The 18,371-nt window shown below is 42.8% G+C and overlaps 1 protein-coding gene across 1 annotated transcript in view; it reads left to right on the top strand.

The window, feature by feature from the left end:
* The window catches only part of LOC309415080 (netrin receptor DCC-like), a 593,773-nt gene that overhangs the window by 445,709 nt on the left and 129,693 nt on the right, over positions 1–18,371 (top strand). The window contains 1 exon segment of the mRNA XM_082012494.1: positions 8,337–8,386. Coding sequence (XP_081868620.1) covers positions 8,337–8,386 — 50 coding nt within the window.

Raw genomic sequence — 18,371 nt, 5'->3', positions numbered from 1 at the left:
CTCCAGCCACTCCTCCACAAGCCTGTAGTGTTGTGTGGGGTTGTTGTGACCGAAGTGCAGGACCTGGCACTAGGCCTTATTAAATCCCATACAATTGACCTTGGCCCAGCGATGCAGCCTGTCCAGATCCTTCTGCAGAGCCTTCCTGCCCTCGAGCAGATCAACACTCCCACCCAACTTGGTGTTGTCTGCAGACTTACAGAGGGTGCTCTCCATCCCCTTGTCCAGATTACTGATATCAAACAGAGCGGGCCCTAATACTGAGCCCTAGGGAACACCACTTGTGACTGGCCGCCAACTGGATTTAACCTCATTCACCACAACTCTTTGGGCCTGGCCATCCACCCAGTTTTTTTACCCAGTGAAGAGTACACGTGTCCAAGCCATGAGCGTCTAGTTTCTCTAGGAGAATGCTGTGGGAAATGTTGTCAAAGGCTTTCTAAAGTGCAGGTGGACAACATCCACAGCCTTTCCTGCATCCACTAAGCAGGTCACCTGGTCATAGAAGGAGATCAGGTTGGTCAAGCAGGACCTGCCTTTCATAAACCCATGCTGACTAGGCCTGATCACCTGGTTGTCTTGTGCGTGCAGCACGATGGCACCCAACACGATCTGCTCTGCAACCTTCCCTGGTACCGAGGTCAGGTTGACAGGTCTGTAGTTCTCTGGATCCTCCTTCTGGCCCTTCTTGTAGATGGGTGTCACATTTGCTAACCTCCAGTCAACTGGGACCTCCCTGGTTAGCCAGGACTGCTGATAAATGATTGAAAGTGCTGCTGAGCATGTCCATGAGCTCCCTCAGTACCCTTGGGTGGATCCCATCCAGCCCCATGGACCTGTGTGTGTCTAAGCGGTTTCCTCTTGGATTATGGGGGCTTCGTTCTGCTTCCCGTCCCTGTTTTCTAGCTCAGGGGACTGGGTACCCAGAGAACAACTGGTCCTACTATTAAAGACTGAGGCAAAAGAGGCATTAAGTACCTCAGCCTTTTGCTCATCCTTTGTCACTATGTCTGCCTCCACACCCAATAAAGGATGGAGATTCTCCTTAGCCCTCCTTTTGTTGCTATGTATTTATAGAAACATTTTTTAATTGTCTTTTATGACAGTAGCCAGATTAAGTTCTAGTTGGGCTTTGGCCCTTCTAATTTTCTCCCTGCATAACATCATGACATCCTTTTAGTCCTCCTGAGTTGCCTGCTCCTTCTTCCAAAGGTCATAAACTCTCCTCTTATTCCTGAGTTCCAGCCAAAGCTCTCTGTTCAGCCAGGCCAGTTGTCTTTCCGCACATCCGGACAGCCTGCTCCTGCATGTTTAAGATTTCCTTTCTGAAGAATGTCTAGCCTTGCTGGACTCCTTTGCCCTTTAGGACTGCCTCCCAAGGGACTCTGTCAACCAGGTTCCTAAAGAGGCTAAAGTCTGTCCTGTGGAAGTCCCAGGTAGCAGTTCTGCTGACCCCCTTCCTTTACTTCTCCAAGAATCAAAAACTCCTGGACTATGTCCTCTCCGCTGTATTGTATGTCCAGCAGACACGTGGTAAGTTGAAGTCCCTCCTGAGGACAAGGGCTAGCGATTGTGAGACTTCTCCCAGCTGCTTATGGAATATTTCATCTGCCTCTTCATCCTTGTTCGGTGGTCTATGTCCTGTTTTATAGGTGAAAGCTAAAGAAAGGAGAAAGCCTGTAGCTGCCCATATACACATTTGCTTTTTGAGCAGATTTGGTTCCTGAGTCCCCTGCTACCATCCTCCTTGCAGAGGAGAGTAGTTCCCCAGGCTGCCCCACTATGCTTTTTGGATTGCAACCCATCCTCCAGCTTAAATTGAGATTTTGCAGTCTCGTCAGCCAGGGACTGCTGCTGTCAGAGGGACAGGAGCTGGCCCCCTTTCCCAGCTCCTGCCTGCTGCTTTTGCTGCTGGACAAAAGTGTAACAAGGAGCACCTTGCTTGTCACCACCGGCTCCCTTTGGTCTTTACTTCATGTCCTCTTCGCATCTTGGTCCACGCGGTCTCTGGCAGTTTATTTTTGCATCGGTAACCAAACCTGGAGGGCAGCCCCTGGGCAAGGAGCTGGGATGCTCTCAAAAGGCAGCGACTCCAGCACTGCTTTTCTGAAAGCTGATTTGAAACAGAAGTAAACGTCAAAAATGGGATAAAAGCCCTGTAGGTTGGTCTGCCTTTCCTTTCCTCTTGTAAAAATGATAGAATGCCTTCCTCTTGAGAATGTGTATATACTTGAGCAAGTTATTTTTTCCATACCAATCCTTGCTGTATAGCATACGATACGGTACATAGTTGCACAAAAAAAAGCCTGTGCTATTAGTTCCTGCAAGTCTGCAGGCAAAAATTCTCCGTGAAGCTCTGGGATGTAATCTATAGTCTGAGAAATGCACTCCAGTCAAAGGGATTTAGTGTGGCATCTGCAGCTGCAGGAGCTACAGACCCTAGACAGCATTTACCAGATCAAGGAACATACTGTATCTTCAGTGCTTAATTTTCAGTTTAAAATACAGCTCAGATAATATTTGGCCAAGCTGTGTGCCATTTCAGAAATGCTTTGAGCTATCATGCTCATGAATTTATCAAAATGCATTTAATCCCAGCAATTGGCAGACAGTCTTATTTCATGCTTCCCAAGTACTTGATTTAAATATAATTTTTATCCATAATTATGATATACTTTTTTTTTTAAGTAAAAATTGAAGATTGAAGTTCAGATTGACACAGGAGACAGCCTATGAAGTTTTTCAGATGTCTGTAGCCGTTCCTGTGTTTGCACGAGAGCTGATAGCAGGGGCACAGAGGAATGGGCTGCGAGGGCATTTATGTGAGCATGAGCAAAGCCCATCGCTCGGAGCCACAGGCGTGGATTTACCGGAGGTGAGCGATGTTGTGGCTGCGACCCTGCTGGGGACGGAGTCTCTTATTGTAGTGCCCTGGTAGCCCAACCTCTTGGCATAATGATTTCCCTTAAAATTAACCAATCCATCTTTATCTGTTTGGAAGAAGTACTGGGAGAATGTAGTGTTTCCCTCCTCTTCCTCTTCCTCTGTAAGAATTACACAGGAATTTTCCTGATGCAAAACATTTCTTGGTGTGAGTGTCAGCCCTGAAACTTTTGGGGCAAAGGTGCAGGCTGTAATGAGACGTCCATGGGAAGGTTTGGTGGCTGGAGTTCACACCAGTGCCAGCAAGGCTTGGTTACCTGGCTTATGTGTTTCTGTCTTTATTGGATCGGGGACCTGGATCCGGCCCTCTTGCCTCCCAGCTTGCTGTCCCTGGTAAATGCCTCTGTTCTTCCCGTGCCTTTCCTGGAACAGCAGCCTGGGGACCTGGGTGCTGTCTGTGCTGCTGGGAAATACTCCGGGGGCTGAGCTGGCTTGCTCAGACATCTCATTCCTTCTGGACCTTTCTGCTTTCTGATAAACAAACAGCAAAACCACAAAGGACATGGATTCGTCTGATGGGCAACTGAAAGTATTTTTTTTTCTAATTTCACCAGATAGAAAAAAAAAAAAGAAAACCCTAACAACAAGTCTGAGTACCTTGCCGTATGAACCTTCTTCCCATTAATAAGAATCACAGAATGGTTTGAGTTGGAAGGGACCTTTCAAGACCACCTAGTCCAACCCCCCTGCAGTGAGCAGGGACATCTGCAACCAGAGCAGGTTGCTCAGAGCCCCATCCAGCCTGGTTTTGAACACTTCAGGGATGGGGCATCCATGACTTCTCTGCATAACATGTTCCACTGTCTCACCACCCTCATTTTCAAAAATTTCTGTCTTATGTCTAATCTAAATTTACTGTCTTTCAGTTTAAGCCATTACCCCTTGTCCTATCGCTACATGCTCTCATACAAAGTCCCTCTCCAGCTTTCTTGTAGGCCCCTTCAAGTAGTCAGAGGCCTGCAGGAAGGTCTCCCTGGAGCCTTCTCTGCTCCAGGCTGAGCCCCCCCAGCTCTCCCAGCCTGTCCTCCCAGCAGAGGGGTTCCAGCCCTCGGAGCGTTGCTGGGGCCTCCTCTGGCCCCACTCCAGCAGGTCCATGTCTCTCCTGTGCCGAGGGCTCCAGAGCTGGACACAGCACTTGCAGAGGGGTCTCCCCAGAGCGGGGCAGAGGGGCAGAATCCCCCCCCTCGCCCTGCTGGCCACGCGGCTTTGGGGGCAGCCCAGGACATGGTTGGCCTTCTGGGCTGGGAGCGCACATTGCCGGCTCGTGTCCAGCTTTTCATCCCCCAGGACCCCCAAGTCCCTCTCGGCAGGGCTGCTCTCCATCCCTTCACCCCCAGCCTGGGCTGATACCGGGGGTTGCCCTGACCCAGGGGCAGGACCCTGCACTTGGCCTTGTTGAACCTCATGAGGTTGTCCAGCTCCCTCTGGATGGCTTGCTGCCTGGAGCAGTGAGGCTCATCTCACCTACCTCTAGACACCTGGTCCAAGGCAGGCAGGAAGGCTCCTGCAGTATGTTTGAGGATCCCTCCACCACTGAGTTACCCTGTACCAAGGCAAAGGGGCCGCCTTATCCTTGGGCGTCTTTGTCTCTGTTCGTTGCTTATTGCATAGGTAATGTTAGGTAAAATGAGTTCTGCTTTAATTTCTAATGGTATAATTAAGCTGTGAATAATAAACAAAAAGCAAATTTTACCAGGTGCATCCAATTTCTTTATTTGATCAAGATACAAAACTGGAGGAAGTAATTGTAATCTCACAGGCGCTGGGTTTGGCAGGGAGCTTTCTGATTGTTGTGCACCCCGAGATATTAAATCAGGGTCTCTGATTTGGTAATGCAAAATGTCGCCTTGACTGAACAGCAAGCAAGGAAGAAAGACACGCAGTATTGCTGTGGAAGTGATTGAGTTCGATGCTGGGTCAGGTCTGGATTTTTTTCTTGTTTTGACTGAAGATCTAGAAAAAAAGATAAGGAGTGCCTCAATTATGTTCATGCATGCAATAAAATTGGGAAATATGACAAGCATTCACCAAAGAGAAATAATCAAAATAACAGAAAGGCAACCAAATGGGGGGGGGGGGGGAGGAAGAAAAATGAAAAGAAGTTTGTCTGGTAGGGGAATAATATGTAGCAATAAAACTTGAGAGTCAGCAATGAAAAGGAAAGGTTTAAGGTGGCAATGGCTAAACGTTGTGATGAGCCTTCACTGCCCGCAAGAGAGGGGAGAGAAAAGAGGAATCACATTTGAGAAACTGGGGCTCTGAGCAGTTCTGTCTTGCTCACAAACAAGGACAAGTATTTTCCAGCAAGAACATATGTTCTTGGAGATACTGGTGTTCACCAGATTCAGCTAATTCAGAAATGTCAAAAAATATCTCACTTTTTTTTTAAACTTGCAATACCAAGTACATTACAGAGACAGTTTTCTGTCTGATATTTTTCAAAATGAGGAGAGTGTGAGCGGTGACATCTCCTCAGTATCAAGGGAGATGAAATGTTTCATGTGCTGTTAGCTGCTGCCGGTACTGTTGCAGCAGCAATGCCCTTAGATCAACTTTGCACTGTTGTGGGCAGTATGGAAACAAATAAAGAACATTGCCTGCACTAGAGCAACAACTAAAGCTGCTAATCTGGGGAGAGGAAAAAAGAGACTGAACGGGGAAACACTTTGTGTGCAGAGCCCGGGCATGTCAGGGCAGAGCTGAGAAGGGGGCTTGGGTCCCCCAGCCTGGACCTATCTGCTCTGATGGAGAGGGAGTCTGGGTGGTTGAAATGCGAGATGTCAAGCTAATTTTGTATATTCCTTGAACACATATCTTCAGATCAGGCTGTGGCAGGATAAGCAAAACAGTCCAGAGCCTCAGCTGCTGTTTTCAGGAACTCCCAGCTGACTCGGGCTATTGCTTACCCTGGAGCTTTTCCACCAGTGAATCTCCGTGACTCGCGATCCCCAACCTGAGCAATAGTTTCTGTATTCCTTGCTGCTCGCTTAGCTGTATCTCTGTCTCCAAGTAATCTGACTTTTTGGATTATTGTGATTCAAATGCATCTTTTTTCTCTCTTTTTTTTTTCTTTCCTCTTTTTATGATCCACAGAGCCTTCGTGAAGGACAACGGTATTAATGTGGGGCTTTGCTACCAATGTGTCCCTGTTGTTACTTTTGCTCTTTTGTAGCCTGTATTTAAAATATTATTTTCTTATTAGCGCTGACTTAGCTCTGACTGACTTAAATCCTTAAATAGCAACATGTTGATGTGCTGCACTTTGGGAATTTGTTTACTGGATGTAGACGTGACTGGACAGAGTCCAGTGGAGGAGCTGTCTGACCAGTGCTGCTTAAAATAATCTGGGGAAAGTAGCATTTATAGGACTTGCTGCGATCCTTTTCCTTAATGACTGTACAAGGGTGTTTCTTATCCTATTAGTGCATATTGCATTCTTCAGAGATTCATAGATGTTAAGGTCAGAGGCAACGTCTCGCTATGGATGCAGCGTGCCTCTTCCAGAGTGCTGATCTCAAGCCAGTCTGCTCATCTCTATATGCCACACTCATGTGGATGATAGGGACTATATAGAGAGACAATATAGACAATAGCCCCCATTATGTTCACCTCTGTACAGCACATAGAGTTTCACCAGTTCATTCTGGTGAAAGTTTTGGCCAGAATAAGTGATTTACAGAAATATTTTATGTATACTTTTTGGTCATGTATGTCCCACGCTCCTAGACAGCGATTTTCAGCGAAGACTGGAGTTGAAAAGAAAGGTATCCCTGATATCTAGTGTAGATAGATTCCAGCTTGTAGCGCTTTGCCTATTAAATTATACTCCACAGCCAGAAGTCCTTTCCCCATTCAGATAACAGTAGATATTAATCCAAGCACTTCTTAACACTGCACTTGTTTAAATAAAATTAATTTATTTGGTCTCTAAGATGTTTCAGGTCTCAGATCATACTTGTACATCTTTGCTGAACCAATTAAAATGTGTGGACAACTGCAATGAGAATCATTTTGCCCTAGTGTTCCTGTTAATAGCATATAAAAATGGTTTAAACAACTTTGCTTTGACTTGATGTATTCATACTTGTACACTAAAAAATCATTTCTCTCATTTTCCCTAATACATCGCATTGCAAACTGTTCTTAAATTGGATATTCACAATGATTCTTTTTCAGCTCTTTTTTCACAGCCACCTTCCTGTAAATGCAAACTACATCCCTCCTTTTCAGCTGCTCAGTAGCCCAGGTTAGCAGGCAGGCATTATTCCTCTGAAAGGAAAATAAAGCTTCATGTTCATGTCAGGAAGTTGATGCATCATCAAGTACAAACTTATTTTTAAAGCTCTTCGCTCCTCAGCGGTTGAATTAATATTTGCCATCAGCTGGAGGCATATACATTTGAACTGTTGTTGCACAAGCATATTGGAAACATAGATATACAGAGATACAGTGGAAAACAGGCAGAAATTTGTCAGTAAATAGTTGCTAATGGCCTGTCCAACCATGCAGATGCTGAGCATTCACCGGTATCCACGCCGTGTGTCAGTGGTGTGAGCCCGATCCTTCACGGCGGGGAGCCAGGAGGGTGGAGGGGATAAATGAATCTGCACCATGCAGGTTTTTCCTGTGACTATAGCTAGAGAGAATGTGAGATGAAAGGAACTTTTAAGATGGAAAAAAACCCGTTGTGTCAGAACCATTTGTTTTATTTAAAGCTGTGGGTGCCAGACCCTCTCACTGATGCCTTGTGAGGCATCTTTGTAAGACCATGTGTTGAATAGCTATCAGCCTAATTTAAGAATTAAAGTACCTTTATCAGAATGGATATAACAAAGTCCAGTTGTACAAATCCAGGTACGGATTATATTATGTATGACAAGCAGAGTCTTAATGCAAAATAATGTTTTTAAATAGTATCTAAAGACAGAGTTTCTTTTCTCTATCCCCATTAAGAATCCATGATGCCACTGAGAAATACCCTGTTTGTATATAATAGATGTTCTGTTCAGAGTATATGTTCTGAAATACACCTTAATGTATAAAAGCCAGAGGAATTGTGGCATTTCTTGTTTATTTCTGACGAAGTGTATAACAAATAACTGAATTCAAGTAGCTGGTCTCACTGCAGGGAGCCTGCTGACTGGCTGTTTAAAGGGCTTACTAATAGGTCTATCAAAAATGGGAAGAAATGAACAGATGCGTTTGTTTTTCCTCTCCCTAGGGGACCTCTGAAGTGCCACCTGGATTAACTGCATGGTTGTGATCAGATTGTAAACTAGGTGTAAAAGCTGCACTCCCTTCTTTCCAAAAAGAGAAATATTTGCTGTAACCTATTCTGACTTAGACACTAATGGCAATATTTCCAATTTCTTTTTGGTTTTCTTCCCTTTCAGTGCCCAGTGCGATGCCTCAGAACGTCTCCTTGGAAGTGGTTAACTCCAGGGTAAGTCTGGCACGTGCTCAGCACCTCATGGCTGGCGATGACGGGTATTTGCGTAGGTTTTCCTGCTTCGCGTAGCTTTTTCATATACAGAGACCCAGTCTGCCCCTTGCAGAGGTTCCCTTCACTTGTCCAGATCATGTTAATATAAGAACTGAAACACCTCAAAAATGTGCTAGAGAGAAGCAGTGATTTTTTTCCACAGAGGCTTCAGCAACAGTAGTATCACTTAAACTTAGGTGAACAAGCAGAAACTGTTCCCTGATTGCAGATTAACATCTGCAATAAACGTAACTGCGCTTTGATTAAATGGAACAATCTCGGGCAATAATGAGAAGCAGAGCTGTTCCTGGGGGAAAGGAGGTGTGGGAAAGAAATATTTTATTGGTAGGTTATATGTACCACGTGAGGTAGGTCTGTTGTAATCTTGCTTATTCCAGCAAATATATTTGTTTTCTTCAGAAAGATGCATTTCTTTCTCTTAACTCCCATACATTGCTTCTTGAAAAACTCTGACATATCACTGATGAAGTGGGTTGATATTATTTCATAATATAATATTGTGCATAATAGGTGTTAATTATGCTTACTACTTGTTGAGCGCTATTTCTGAATATATTTTGAATTTTTTTTAGATTATTTCTTTTCTTTTTATTTATTCCTGCCATTTACTGGGACTACATAAGCTTTTGTGCTCTACCTGATTTCAATGATAGGCCCATTTGGACATGGAAGAAAAACCCTCACACTTCAGAGTGTGAAAGGCGTGCGCAAAAAACCCACCCCAAGCATCATGTCAGGCTGTCTCCTTCCATCTTTGGAGATTTCCTTTTGCACAGCTACCAAAGAGTAGGAGCCCAAAGCTCACTGATGGGGATAAACTGCAGTTTAGGGAACATTTATATAATCCCTGATATGCTGGGAACAAAGAGTACATGTCAGTTTGATCTTTCTCTTCCAGTGCTCATTTTCATGACATCAAATGTATGTTCTGGGGTTTTTTATTTATTTGCTTTGTCTTTTTTTAAATGCACCCAGCTCAACTTTTAAATTCCCCTTACGCGTAGTGCCCAAAGGGCTTTGATGTCTTGGCACATCTTGTTCCAACCCTTTGCGCTTACTTTTTCTTGCTTACTCTCAAGGTAAAATGTCACAGAGCGGCTGATCACGTTTTGTGACCTTTTGTGGTGATCATTTACAATTAAAGTAGCTAGAACAAAAATAGAAAACGAGCTGTAGGGTACAATGCTGCATGGGATGGCGTGTGGATGCTCCTACCCTGAGATGTAGTATTGCATTATTGGTACTTACAGATGGAGATGGTTTGTACAGATGGGATAAGAAAGGATGAGCTGTGCATAAATCTCGGCCCTATCCACCATCATCAGAGGTCGTCAGTGTGTTCCCAGTCACAGAGTACTAAATGTTGGAAGTCTTGATGAGATACTAATTTGCAGGTGTAAGTGCTGTATTGGACAAAGATGGATTTACATGTTAATGTGAGTGTTTGGCTGAACTGCATCGTGCAGGGCCGCTCTCGTGAGAGGCAAAAGAAATGTGTCTGAGTCCTCCGCTACACGTACAGGTGTGAGTGCTGGAGAACTACACCAGGGGCGACACAAGGACTTCTCCATCGCTTGTAGATTGAGGCAAGGGCAGCCGTGGTCAGCTGGAGTCTGCCTTTACCTCTGCTCCAAAACACATTATCTGTGCAGAGGGAGATCTGAGACCTTCCAAAGCATCCCTCTCGCCATGCAGAGTATCAGTTTCTAAGCTTTCAAGTTGGCACCATGTGTGATGTTAGGAACTGTGTGAAAAGGTATTTTAAGGGGGTATGTATGAAATGGGGATCTTTATCAGCGAGAAAAAGAGATGTGGAACCATTTGGGACTCTTTTGGGCTGTATCCTACAGGTAACGTGGACATAGGAAGGTACAGGTACCCATGTATGCCAGCATATCTTGATAAAGCTTGAATAGAATTTAAATACTTACATCTCGGTAGTTCGGAACAACAAATACAGAAATGAACTAGGCTCACTAAATCTTAAGGAATAAAAAGGTTTTTCAAGCAGAAGAATAAGCTTCAGAGACCATGCCCCAAAACACCTTTGCCCATTCTTTTGCAGTACAACTCCTGTGGCGTTTGTGGTTGAGGCACAGCTAAACTCCTAATGTTGCAAAGAGCTGTATGCAGTCTCCCGCTCTTGTAAAAAGCTGCAATAACCCAGAATATTGTATTTCTGCAGGCCCTTTTTTATCATGTTTTGCTTTTCTTCTGTCTTGGCAGCAGTCAGAATTAATTTGATTAAACACTTATAATTCACAAACTGATTAAATCAAAACAAATGACTAAATAACCCTCATAGTTTGCTAACTGGATTTGAGTGGTGCACAGAAGAGCCCACAGGCTGGCCTTCGCAGTTCTGAGAATTGTTTAAAATTTTATCTCTAGTTTAATAAGATTTCTCTCTTTATGCTATTTTTCTTTGATGGTGGCAGATCTATTAATTTAATAACATAACGGAGATGGCCAAGTAAATGGAAGATGCTTGATATGAATTACTATTATCATGATTATTGCTTAATATTGATGGTGTTCTGTGACTGGAAACCTCGGTCAAATCAGAATTGATACTGGTGAGGACTGTGAGAGAAATACAGCTCCCTGCCTAAAAAATATTCCGGTGTAAAATGCGACACAGAAGTGGCTGAGACAAGCGAGCGGACAATTCGGTATCGGAAGCTGGCAAAATATAGGGTGCTTGCATGGACTTAATTGGAGACAGATGATAACTGCTGGCTGGTCATTAGAAATAACCACAACTGGCCTCTTGGTAGTAAATGACCAAGAGTTAATTTAATGAAAAATTTTTGTTTCAAAACTTTCTGCATAATTTGGGATCGTTCTGCATTTTCTTCTCACGTAAGTTAATCACGTGCAGTGTCTAGTTTAGCAAAAGAGCGCAGTGATGGAAAGGGTATGTACATGTGTGTATGTCTGTGTTGGCATTGAATTCTGTGCATGAACCGAATTCAACAGAAAATCTCAAAACAACCGTTTTTTGTCCTTGCTTTTTCATAACATGGATTGTTTCTAAGAAGAAGTAAGAGATTTATTTCAGATTTCTTTTGTTTGAAAATACCCTCCTTTGCTTAAGGAAAAGGACATATGCAGTGCTTAAAAGGTGAATAGAGTTTCGTCCAAGAAGTGTCTGCGTTAACAGTTTCTTCTTCTGGCAGAAACAATGTGGCAATTACCAAATTTTGATCGAGGAGGTCAAAAAGGGGAAACATTTTTATAGCAGGCTTTTAGAAAACAAAAAAGTATCAGACTTGCAATTCTAAGCTAATTATCAAAAGTTTCCGCTTTTAAAAGAGAGCTTTTTTTAAACTTTAATCTGTAGAACAAGGAAATCTGCACTTTGCTGCAGCTATGGGAACAAAACAAAACAAAAAAGATATTCTTACTTTGTAGGAAACCTGGCAGATCTGAACTCTTGAGCCGGCACACAGTTTCTGCGACAGCCCAGCTGTTGCTCTAGCTGGGGGCCATGCGCTAGAAAGCTGAGAGTTTGCTGCTTTTGTCTTTTATTTGAGGAAGATTTTTTCTTCCTTTGAGCTTGTTTTGTCTACCCTTTTCAAGAACCAACGTGAAGGCAACTGTTTGTGGCTATTTATGTATTTGTTTACTTCTTTACTTCGTTGCTTTAAATAGTCGTGTGTTTTTACTCTCTCTAATTTTTTAAATACTAGTTACTAATCAGCAAATTTGAGGCACGTAAATAGCTACAGATTTATCTAGTTAAAACTGTATGTAACTTTATTTCTTCTTCCCATTTTAACGTACAGATGAAAGTGAAGAAATAATTGGAACTAACTGTAGAAGCCGAATTCCTTTGGTCACATTTAGTAGCGATTTAATCCAGGGTTGTAGTTCCACTTAGATGAATCGGGATTGCTTCTGGGGTAAGATTTTTCATAGGGTAGTTAGGGCTCTGAGAACATAACCGGTCATGTTCTCCTGGGGAGAGTTAAAAGATGCATAATGAATCTGGTTTTTTTGTCATTTCTTTTGTGCGCCTGTTTGTATCTATACGTAAAATACCCTTCGCGGTCACTATGCCCCATAATGTTTGCAGAATCATACTGCAAATAAAAAGTTGTGCTGTTTGTGAGAATCTAAAAATACCTGTAAAGAAAATATTATATAAATAAAATAATTATATAAATAATTTATATAAAATATTATATAAATAAAAAAAATAAACTGCAGGAAGAGTTATCTTAATCACGTTAATAAAATACAGGGTTTTGTGTCAAATCCAACAAAGGAGAAGGTGGCTTAAGCTAGCAACAGCTGGGGATTGTAGACTTGACTTCCACATTCGCAACACTTTGCTGAGTATTATCCGTAACTCTTCCCGGTGTGAATAATTGCATCATTTAACATTCCCTGAGCAAAGCTCTCCCCTTCTTTTTGCCTCATGTGGTCAATTATTCTTAGCAAAGTCTCTGCAGCTACGGAGGGTGTATTTGACTATCAGAAGGGGTAGGCTAGTGGGTATCAGGACCTCCACCCCTAACAAATCACTTAATTTCACACTACTTAAACACAGATACGTGCCTTCTGGAGATGCTCCGTATTCATGGCAACTTTGACCCTCTCAGGGCTGCAAGGTGTTACTGCTGGCGGCCCAAAATTGGGAGAGTTGAATGAGTTAAACATGAGGCTGTGACTGTGTTGGGGGGTAGAGCAGGGCGAATGGCTTCCAGCAGCAGAGCAGCTAATCAAGCCCCAGCCCGGGGTGGGGGGGGCAGGAGTTTAATCGCAGCTGGCTGGCGTAAGGCTGAGCTTGGCTGTAGGATCAGCCCAGGCAAGGGCAGATTGTGGTCAGTGGCACGTCAGCTAACTCTGTTTTTAATTAGTTCAAATATCTTAGCATTTTGTAATGGAGAACAGTGCCTAAGGTGATGAGTGCTGCAGAATATCTCAGGGTAGATGGGTACTTTGGAGCTAGCTGTGCTTTTTAAAATCACATTGGCATTTTCATGTTGTTTCTCTGTCCTTTGTCTAAACTATTTTATCCAAAGGATTTAGGCACTTGAAATTAGGCATCTGGCTGCCCACTCTCTTAGACACTTACGTATGGGACATCTTACATTAACCCATATTTGCTCGTCTGTGGCCAGATGAGATGTGCTGATGGGACCTAAAGGGAACAAGCCTCTTGTCAGGAGTTTTACATCGTCTACGCATAAGTCTGCCACTCAGATGGAAAACATTTAGCCGTCTCCAAATTAAAGGCATCACCAAACTATCAGCTCTTTGACAGTCTGCAGAACAAAGCTTTCACTGTTTTTAAGCTGTCAAAGTAAAATGTTATTAAGTTTCTCCTCCTCCCCCTCTGATTTTGGTCCCCACATTGATTTCTGCTGTTGAGAAGGGTGCAGACACGAGGAGACGTGCCTTGGGATGCTCTGTGACATACGTGAGGCATGCAGGAGCCAGATGTTGCCACTGCAAAAATATTTTTTTTCATTGCTTGGCATCTGGGTCTGGAGGCTGCTTTGCACTGATGGGAAGTGATACACTCCAGCACAGCCAGAGAGATCAACCATTGAGTCAGATTGCATGTAGCTCAGCTGCTTAAAATTGCTCTGCTACTAAATGTACATTAAAGTGTGCTATAAATGCATCCTAAACCTTCAGAGGAATTGTTGCTGAGCTGTACATCATCCTGGCATAGTGCCACCGGCTCACTGGAGGATGAGGATGGATTGAGCCCTTTATGATAAAACAGTATCAAGAGTGAATGTTTCTTTTAAGGCTGGACAGACTGCTTGAAGTAGGTGCAATGTATCCTGAGGTTCGCAAAGCACCAATCCATCCTTCAGCTCCAGTCATGTCAGGTGCTGAGTTTCACTGGCTAGGAGCAGAGCCGGTTCTGGACCTGAAACACAGGAGCTGTCCAGCCTGCTGGTAGGAGCAGTTATCCCATTTTACAGACAGAAAGACTGAGACCTGAGAAGCTTTTCAAAGTGTGAAATACTAACAAAATTACTGACTGATGAGACACTTACATGTGATGAAACAGTCCTTCTGGCAATGCAGTTTATTTGGGGGAAAAATGGAGGTAATATAACTGGTAGTTTATACTGTCAAACAAACTGCATCTTCAGTACCACTCACCAAAAGCGCCTTCCAGCAGGGGTGGGAGGTCAGTAAGTACGAAAGAGCCACGAGAGCTCAGCAGCAATGGCAGCTGAGAATAAGTTTAAGTGCTTACTTGGGCTAAGCCTGTGCCCAAGGCTGCCCTGTGGTGTCTCTGGCATTTCATGGCAAGGATGAAGGAACAACAGGGTAGTTAAGCTGGATTTTAACATGGTATTTGCAAAGTGTGAAAAACATAGTAATTTATTTAATTAGCTAATGTTTGTAAAGCAGTGTGGAGACCAAAGCTCTCAGATATACATAAATGCTGTGGCTGTAGGAAAAGATGAGCTGTGAAGTGGAAATTGAGATTGGATTCCTCATAAAGGAATCGATATCAAATAAGTCATTTAAAAGAACCAAAAAGTAAAATGAAAATGACTGTCACCACTATTTAGAGGTGTGTCCTCTAGAAACAATGTAAGTAACCTTTAAATATATTACTTATGGAGAAGACCACAGAGGAAGAGCTTTTTAACCTTTAAATCTGTTACTTACAGGAAAGGATAGTAGCAAGCATTGAGCTTAACCTTTGAAAGGAGAAAATTTGCTGATAGCTTGTAGATTGATACCCTCTGATTCTCACTTTTAATTATACACATTTCTGAGACCAAAAGTGTTTGTGGGTCATTCTCTTAGAAAATATCCCTTGAACTAATCCTGCTGGAAGATGTGTTGTTATCAAGAAAGCCTTATAGTTGTGCACTTTGAAGTGCGTCACAGAAGTGCAAAGAGCTATTTCTCTTGAATAGTACGATAATTTTTTGATGCACTTTAAGGGTATCATCTGCGTCTGACACCTCACTGCCGAGTACATATAAAGTCTCAAAGGTTACGGTGTCAAAACTGGACAGATTCATTATGTTATGGGATTTGATTAAACCTTGTTCAAGGTGATGAATGTTCTGGCCACCTTTCCGTTTAAGATAAATTTAGAGATACTATTAAGCCACTTAATGCACCCAGGCAACACACAGAGTAGGAGCTCTGGGCAGTTATTTCTTAATGATAGAGACTTGTCAGCTTCTGAACAGTGTAGCACGAGAGGTTTACCCAGAGACCAATAAAGCAAATTAATGAGCTATGACACTGATTAGTAGAGCTATATGTTCCTGGGTATCTCTGAGAGAAACAATAAAAAGACTAGGGAAGGAGAAAGACAAGGTCAGGAGGAATGGGCAGGGGATCAGATAGCGCGTGCTGCTTGGCCCCTCTCCCTGGCACCTCCGACCCAAAGCCAAGAGGAATAGGATGCTGGGCTAAATGCTGGGATTTTATTTTCCATGCTCAGGACAACACGATTTCTGCCTGCCTTTGGAAATAAACATACCAGGTTAAAGTACCGCTATCCCTTCTAATGTGAGCAGTGTGGAAAGCTTCTGAGTCAAACTTCACTGATCACAAAGGGATAGAAACAGTAGCAAAAATATCCACTCTACTCACTCTGGGAGAGGATTGTACCTGCTTCTACCTAGAAGCCTGACATCAGAAAAATATTATTAAAATTGTTACCTAGCATGCCTGTAGGCGGTTGTCCCTGGCCGCGGTGGCGGGCTGTACCGCGGGGCAGCGAGAGGCATCTGGGTGATGCTGAACCAGCATTTTGACAGCTTCTGGTGTCTCCTTCTGGACTTCCAGCTGTCACAGTTTCCAGTATTATTTTGGTAATTCTTTACGCTACCTCATCTGCAATTTTTGAATCTTTTCCTGTACGCTGGGAGGAGGCTGTTTTGATACAGTCCATGTATACTGACAGTGAACAATATCTTTATGTTGTATTCTCTGGTTCTATGTTTTAATTTTACATCTATGGATTAGATGTAGTTAAGAGTCATGGCATCAAAAAGGCACTAAATATTAGGAAAACAACAACACACAAATGTCCAACAAAGAATATCCTTCACTTCTAGATTATGAATAAAAAATAAGTTTTGGGATATTAAAAAAAAAAGAATTCAGTGATTTTCTGAAATCACTAAAAACTCATTTGAACTTTTTTTTTTTTTAACTTTTACACAGTGTAGTAAGGGACTGAAGACAGCTATTTCCAATGCTCCTTGCAGTTGTACTTAGCGTTAATGCAGCTTGTCTGGTTAAAAACTCTCCCTTTGGCATATGACGTACACAGAGTAATTGTTTCAGTCAGAGTAGGTTTGGGTTTTTGCTTGACATATGTACAGCAGCATATTCTGATTATGAGACTCCTAATACGAATGAGAGGTTAAAAGTTTATCTTTGGTTTAGGATGATGCCAAACAGTAATTTTCACCCGTGGGCATGAAGTACCATGACCATACGCTTGGCCATCACAGGCTCCATCCAAACTGAAAAGAGAGAGGGTGTTTAATGCCCACTGAACTGAGAAAGCTGTCTGCTTTGTGTTTCTATCTGGAAAAAATATTTTTGACCTGCAGTATTTCCTTTGAGCAACTGAATGACGGTTTTCTTCAAAATCTAATATTTAAGTGCTCAGTAAAACTCCAGCCTTGAGCAGGGCTCTCCCATTTCTTGTCATTGTAGAAACCTCCAAGTCCACACAGGCAGTTAGTGCTTGGGCTGGAAAGAAGGAGCAGAAAAAATGATGCTTTAGAAAACTGCTGAGACAATAAGGTTTTTCTGGTGCTGTGGCCACCCTTCAGTCTGTGCCATGGCGATCTGTCTGTCTCATGCTTTTCCAGGGGTGTGCAGTTGTCAGCTCCGGCTCTGCTCTCTGCTTCACACAGACGTAGGAGGATTCAGATCCTCCTGAAGAAAACCTTGACTTCGTGAGGGTCTTTGTGTTGTCAGAAGTTCCTCAAAACCCTTAGCAGGTTGGCACAAATGCCTCCATCCCTGCCAGGAGATGCATTTGGATGCTGCACATCATTCAGTTCTAATATTTACTTTTGCTCCCTTAAGAGATCCTTATCCTTTTGCAATCAGGCAGTTAGACTGACAAAATAATTTATAATCATAACAACCAAAGCAGTACAAATCTGTTCCTAAATATATTTCTCCTTAATTTGATGTGTCATGGTAAACAGTTTATTCATTTATAAATACGTTCTGTGAAAATTACCAGCATAACATTAGTCCAGATAAGCAAAACATTGTTTTTAACATCAAACAAAGCGACTGAACTTAGCAGAGCTGCCTCTCTTCCCAGCAAAAAAAAAAAAAAGTAAAACTACTGTAAAGAAATTATGCTTTTAGTTGAGAACTGGGAGCTTGTAGGTCCATGTTTTAATCCCAGCCAGTTTAGGAGAAAAAGTTTCATTCTTTGTGTTGGTTCCATCTGTCTGTGGCAATGCCCTACTTCCTCTTTCCAAAATTTGGAGCTTGATAAAGGCCTCTTGCATGTGAAAGTTATGTAAGCATCTACAATATACTTTTGTCAGTCTTAGCTTTCTGATCCCTGTTACAATTGGGCCTTGAATTAGGGATTTAAGTGCCTTCCAGAATTTCACTGATCTTTCAGAGTGCTCCTTCTGTCGTGGAGCAAAATGTTATTTATATTATTTACCGTGATCCGGTGAGCAGCTTGCTCGTCCCAGTACATCTGTATGGTGTGCACCGTGCTTTCATGCCGTTTCAGGGTTGCAGCATTTGAGCGCAGACATTATGTGGTAGAAACCAGACTCTATACGTAGCTATCCAAGTTGTCACCATCAAAACGCTTCCACCTTTGCCCTATAAGAAGCAGACAGAATGCTAGGTGACCTATAGAGGGAATTTCTGTCAGCCTATATATTGCATTTAAGAGAATCGTGAGGAAACGTGTTTTGTTCAGATTTCT

The sequence above is a fragment of the Phaethon aethereus genome (genome assembly GCF_964289735.1).
Source record: "Phaethon aethereus genome assembly, chromosome: W".
Taxonomy (NCBI): domain Eukaryota; kingdom Metazoa; phylum Chordata; class Aves; order Phaethontiformes; family Phaethontidae; genus Phaethon; species Phaethon aethereus.
Note: the sequence above shows the minus strand (reverse complement) of the source record. Positions and strands in the feature narration are given on the sequence as shown.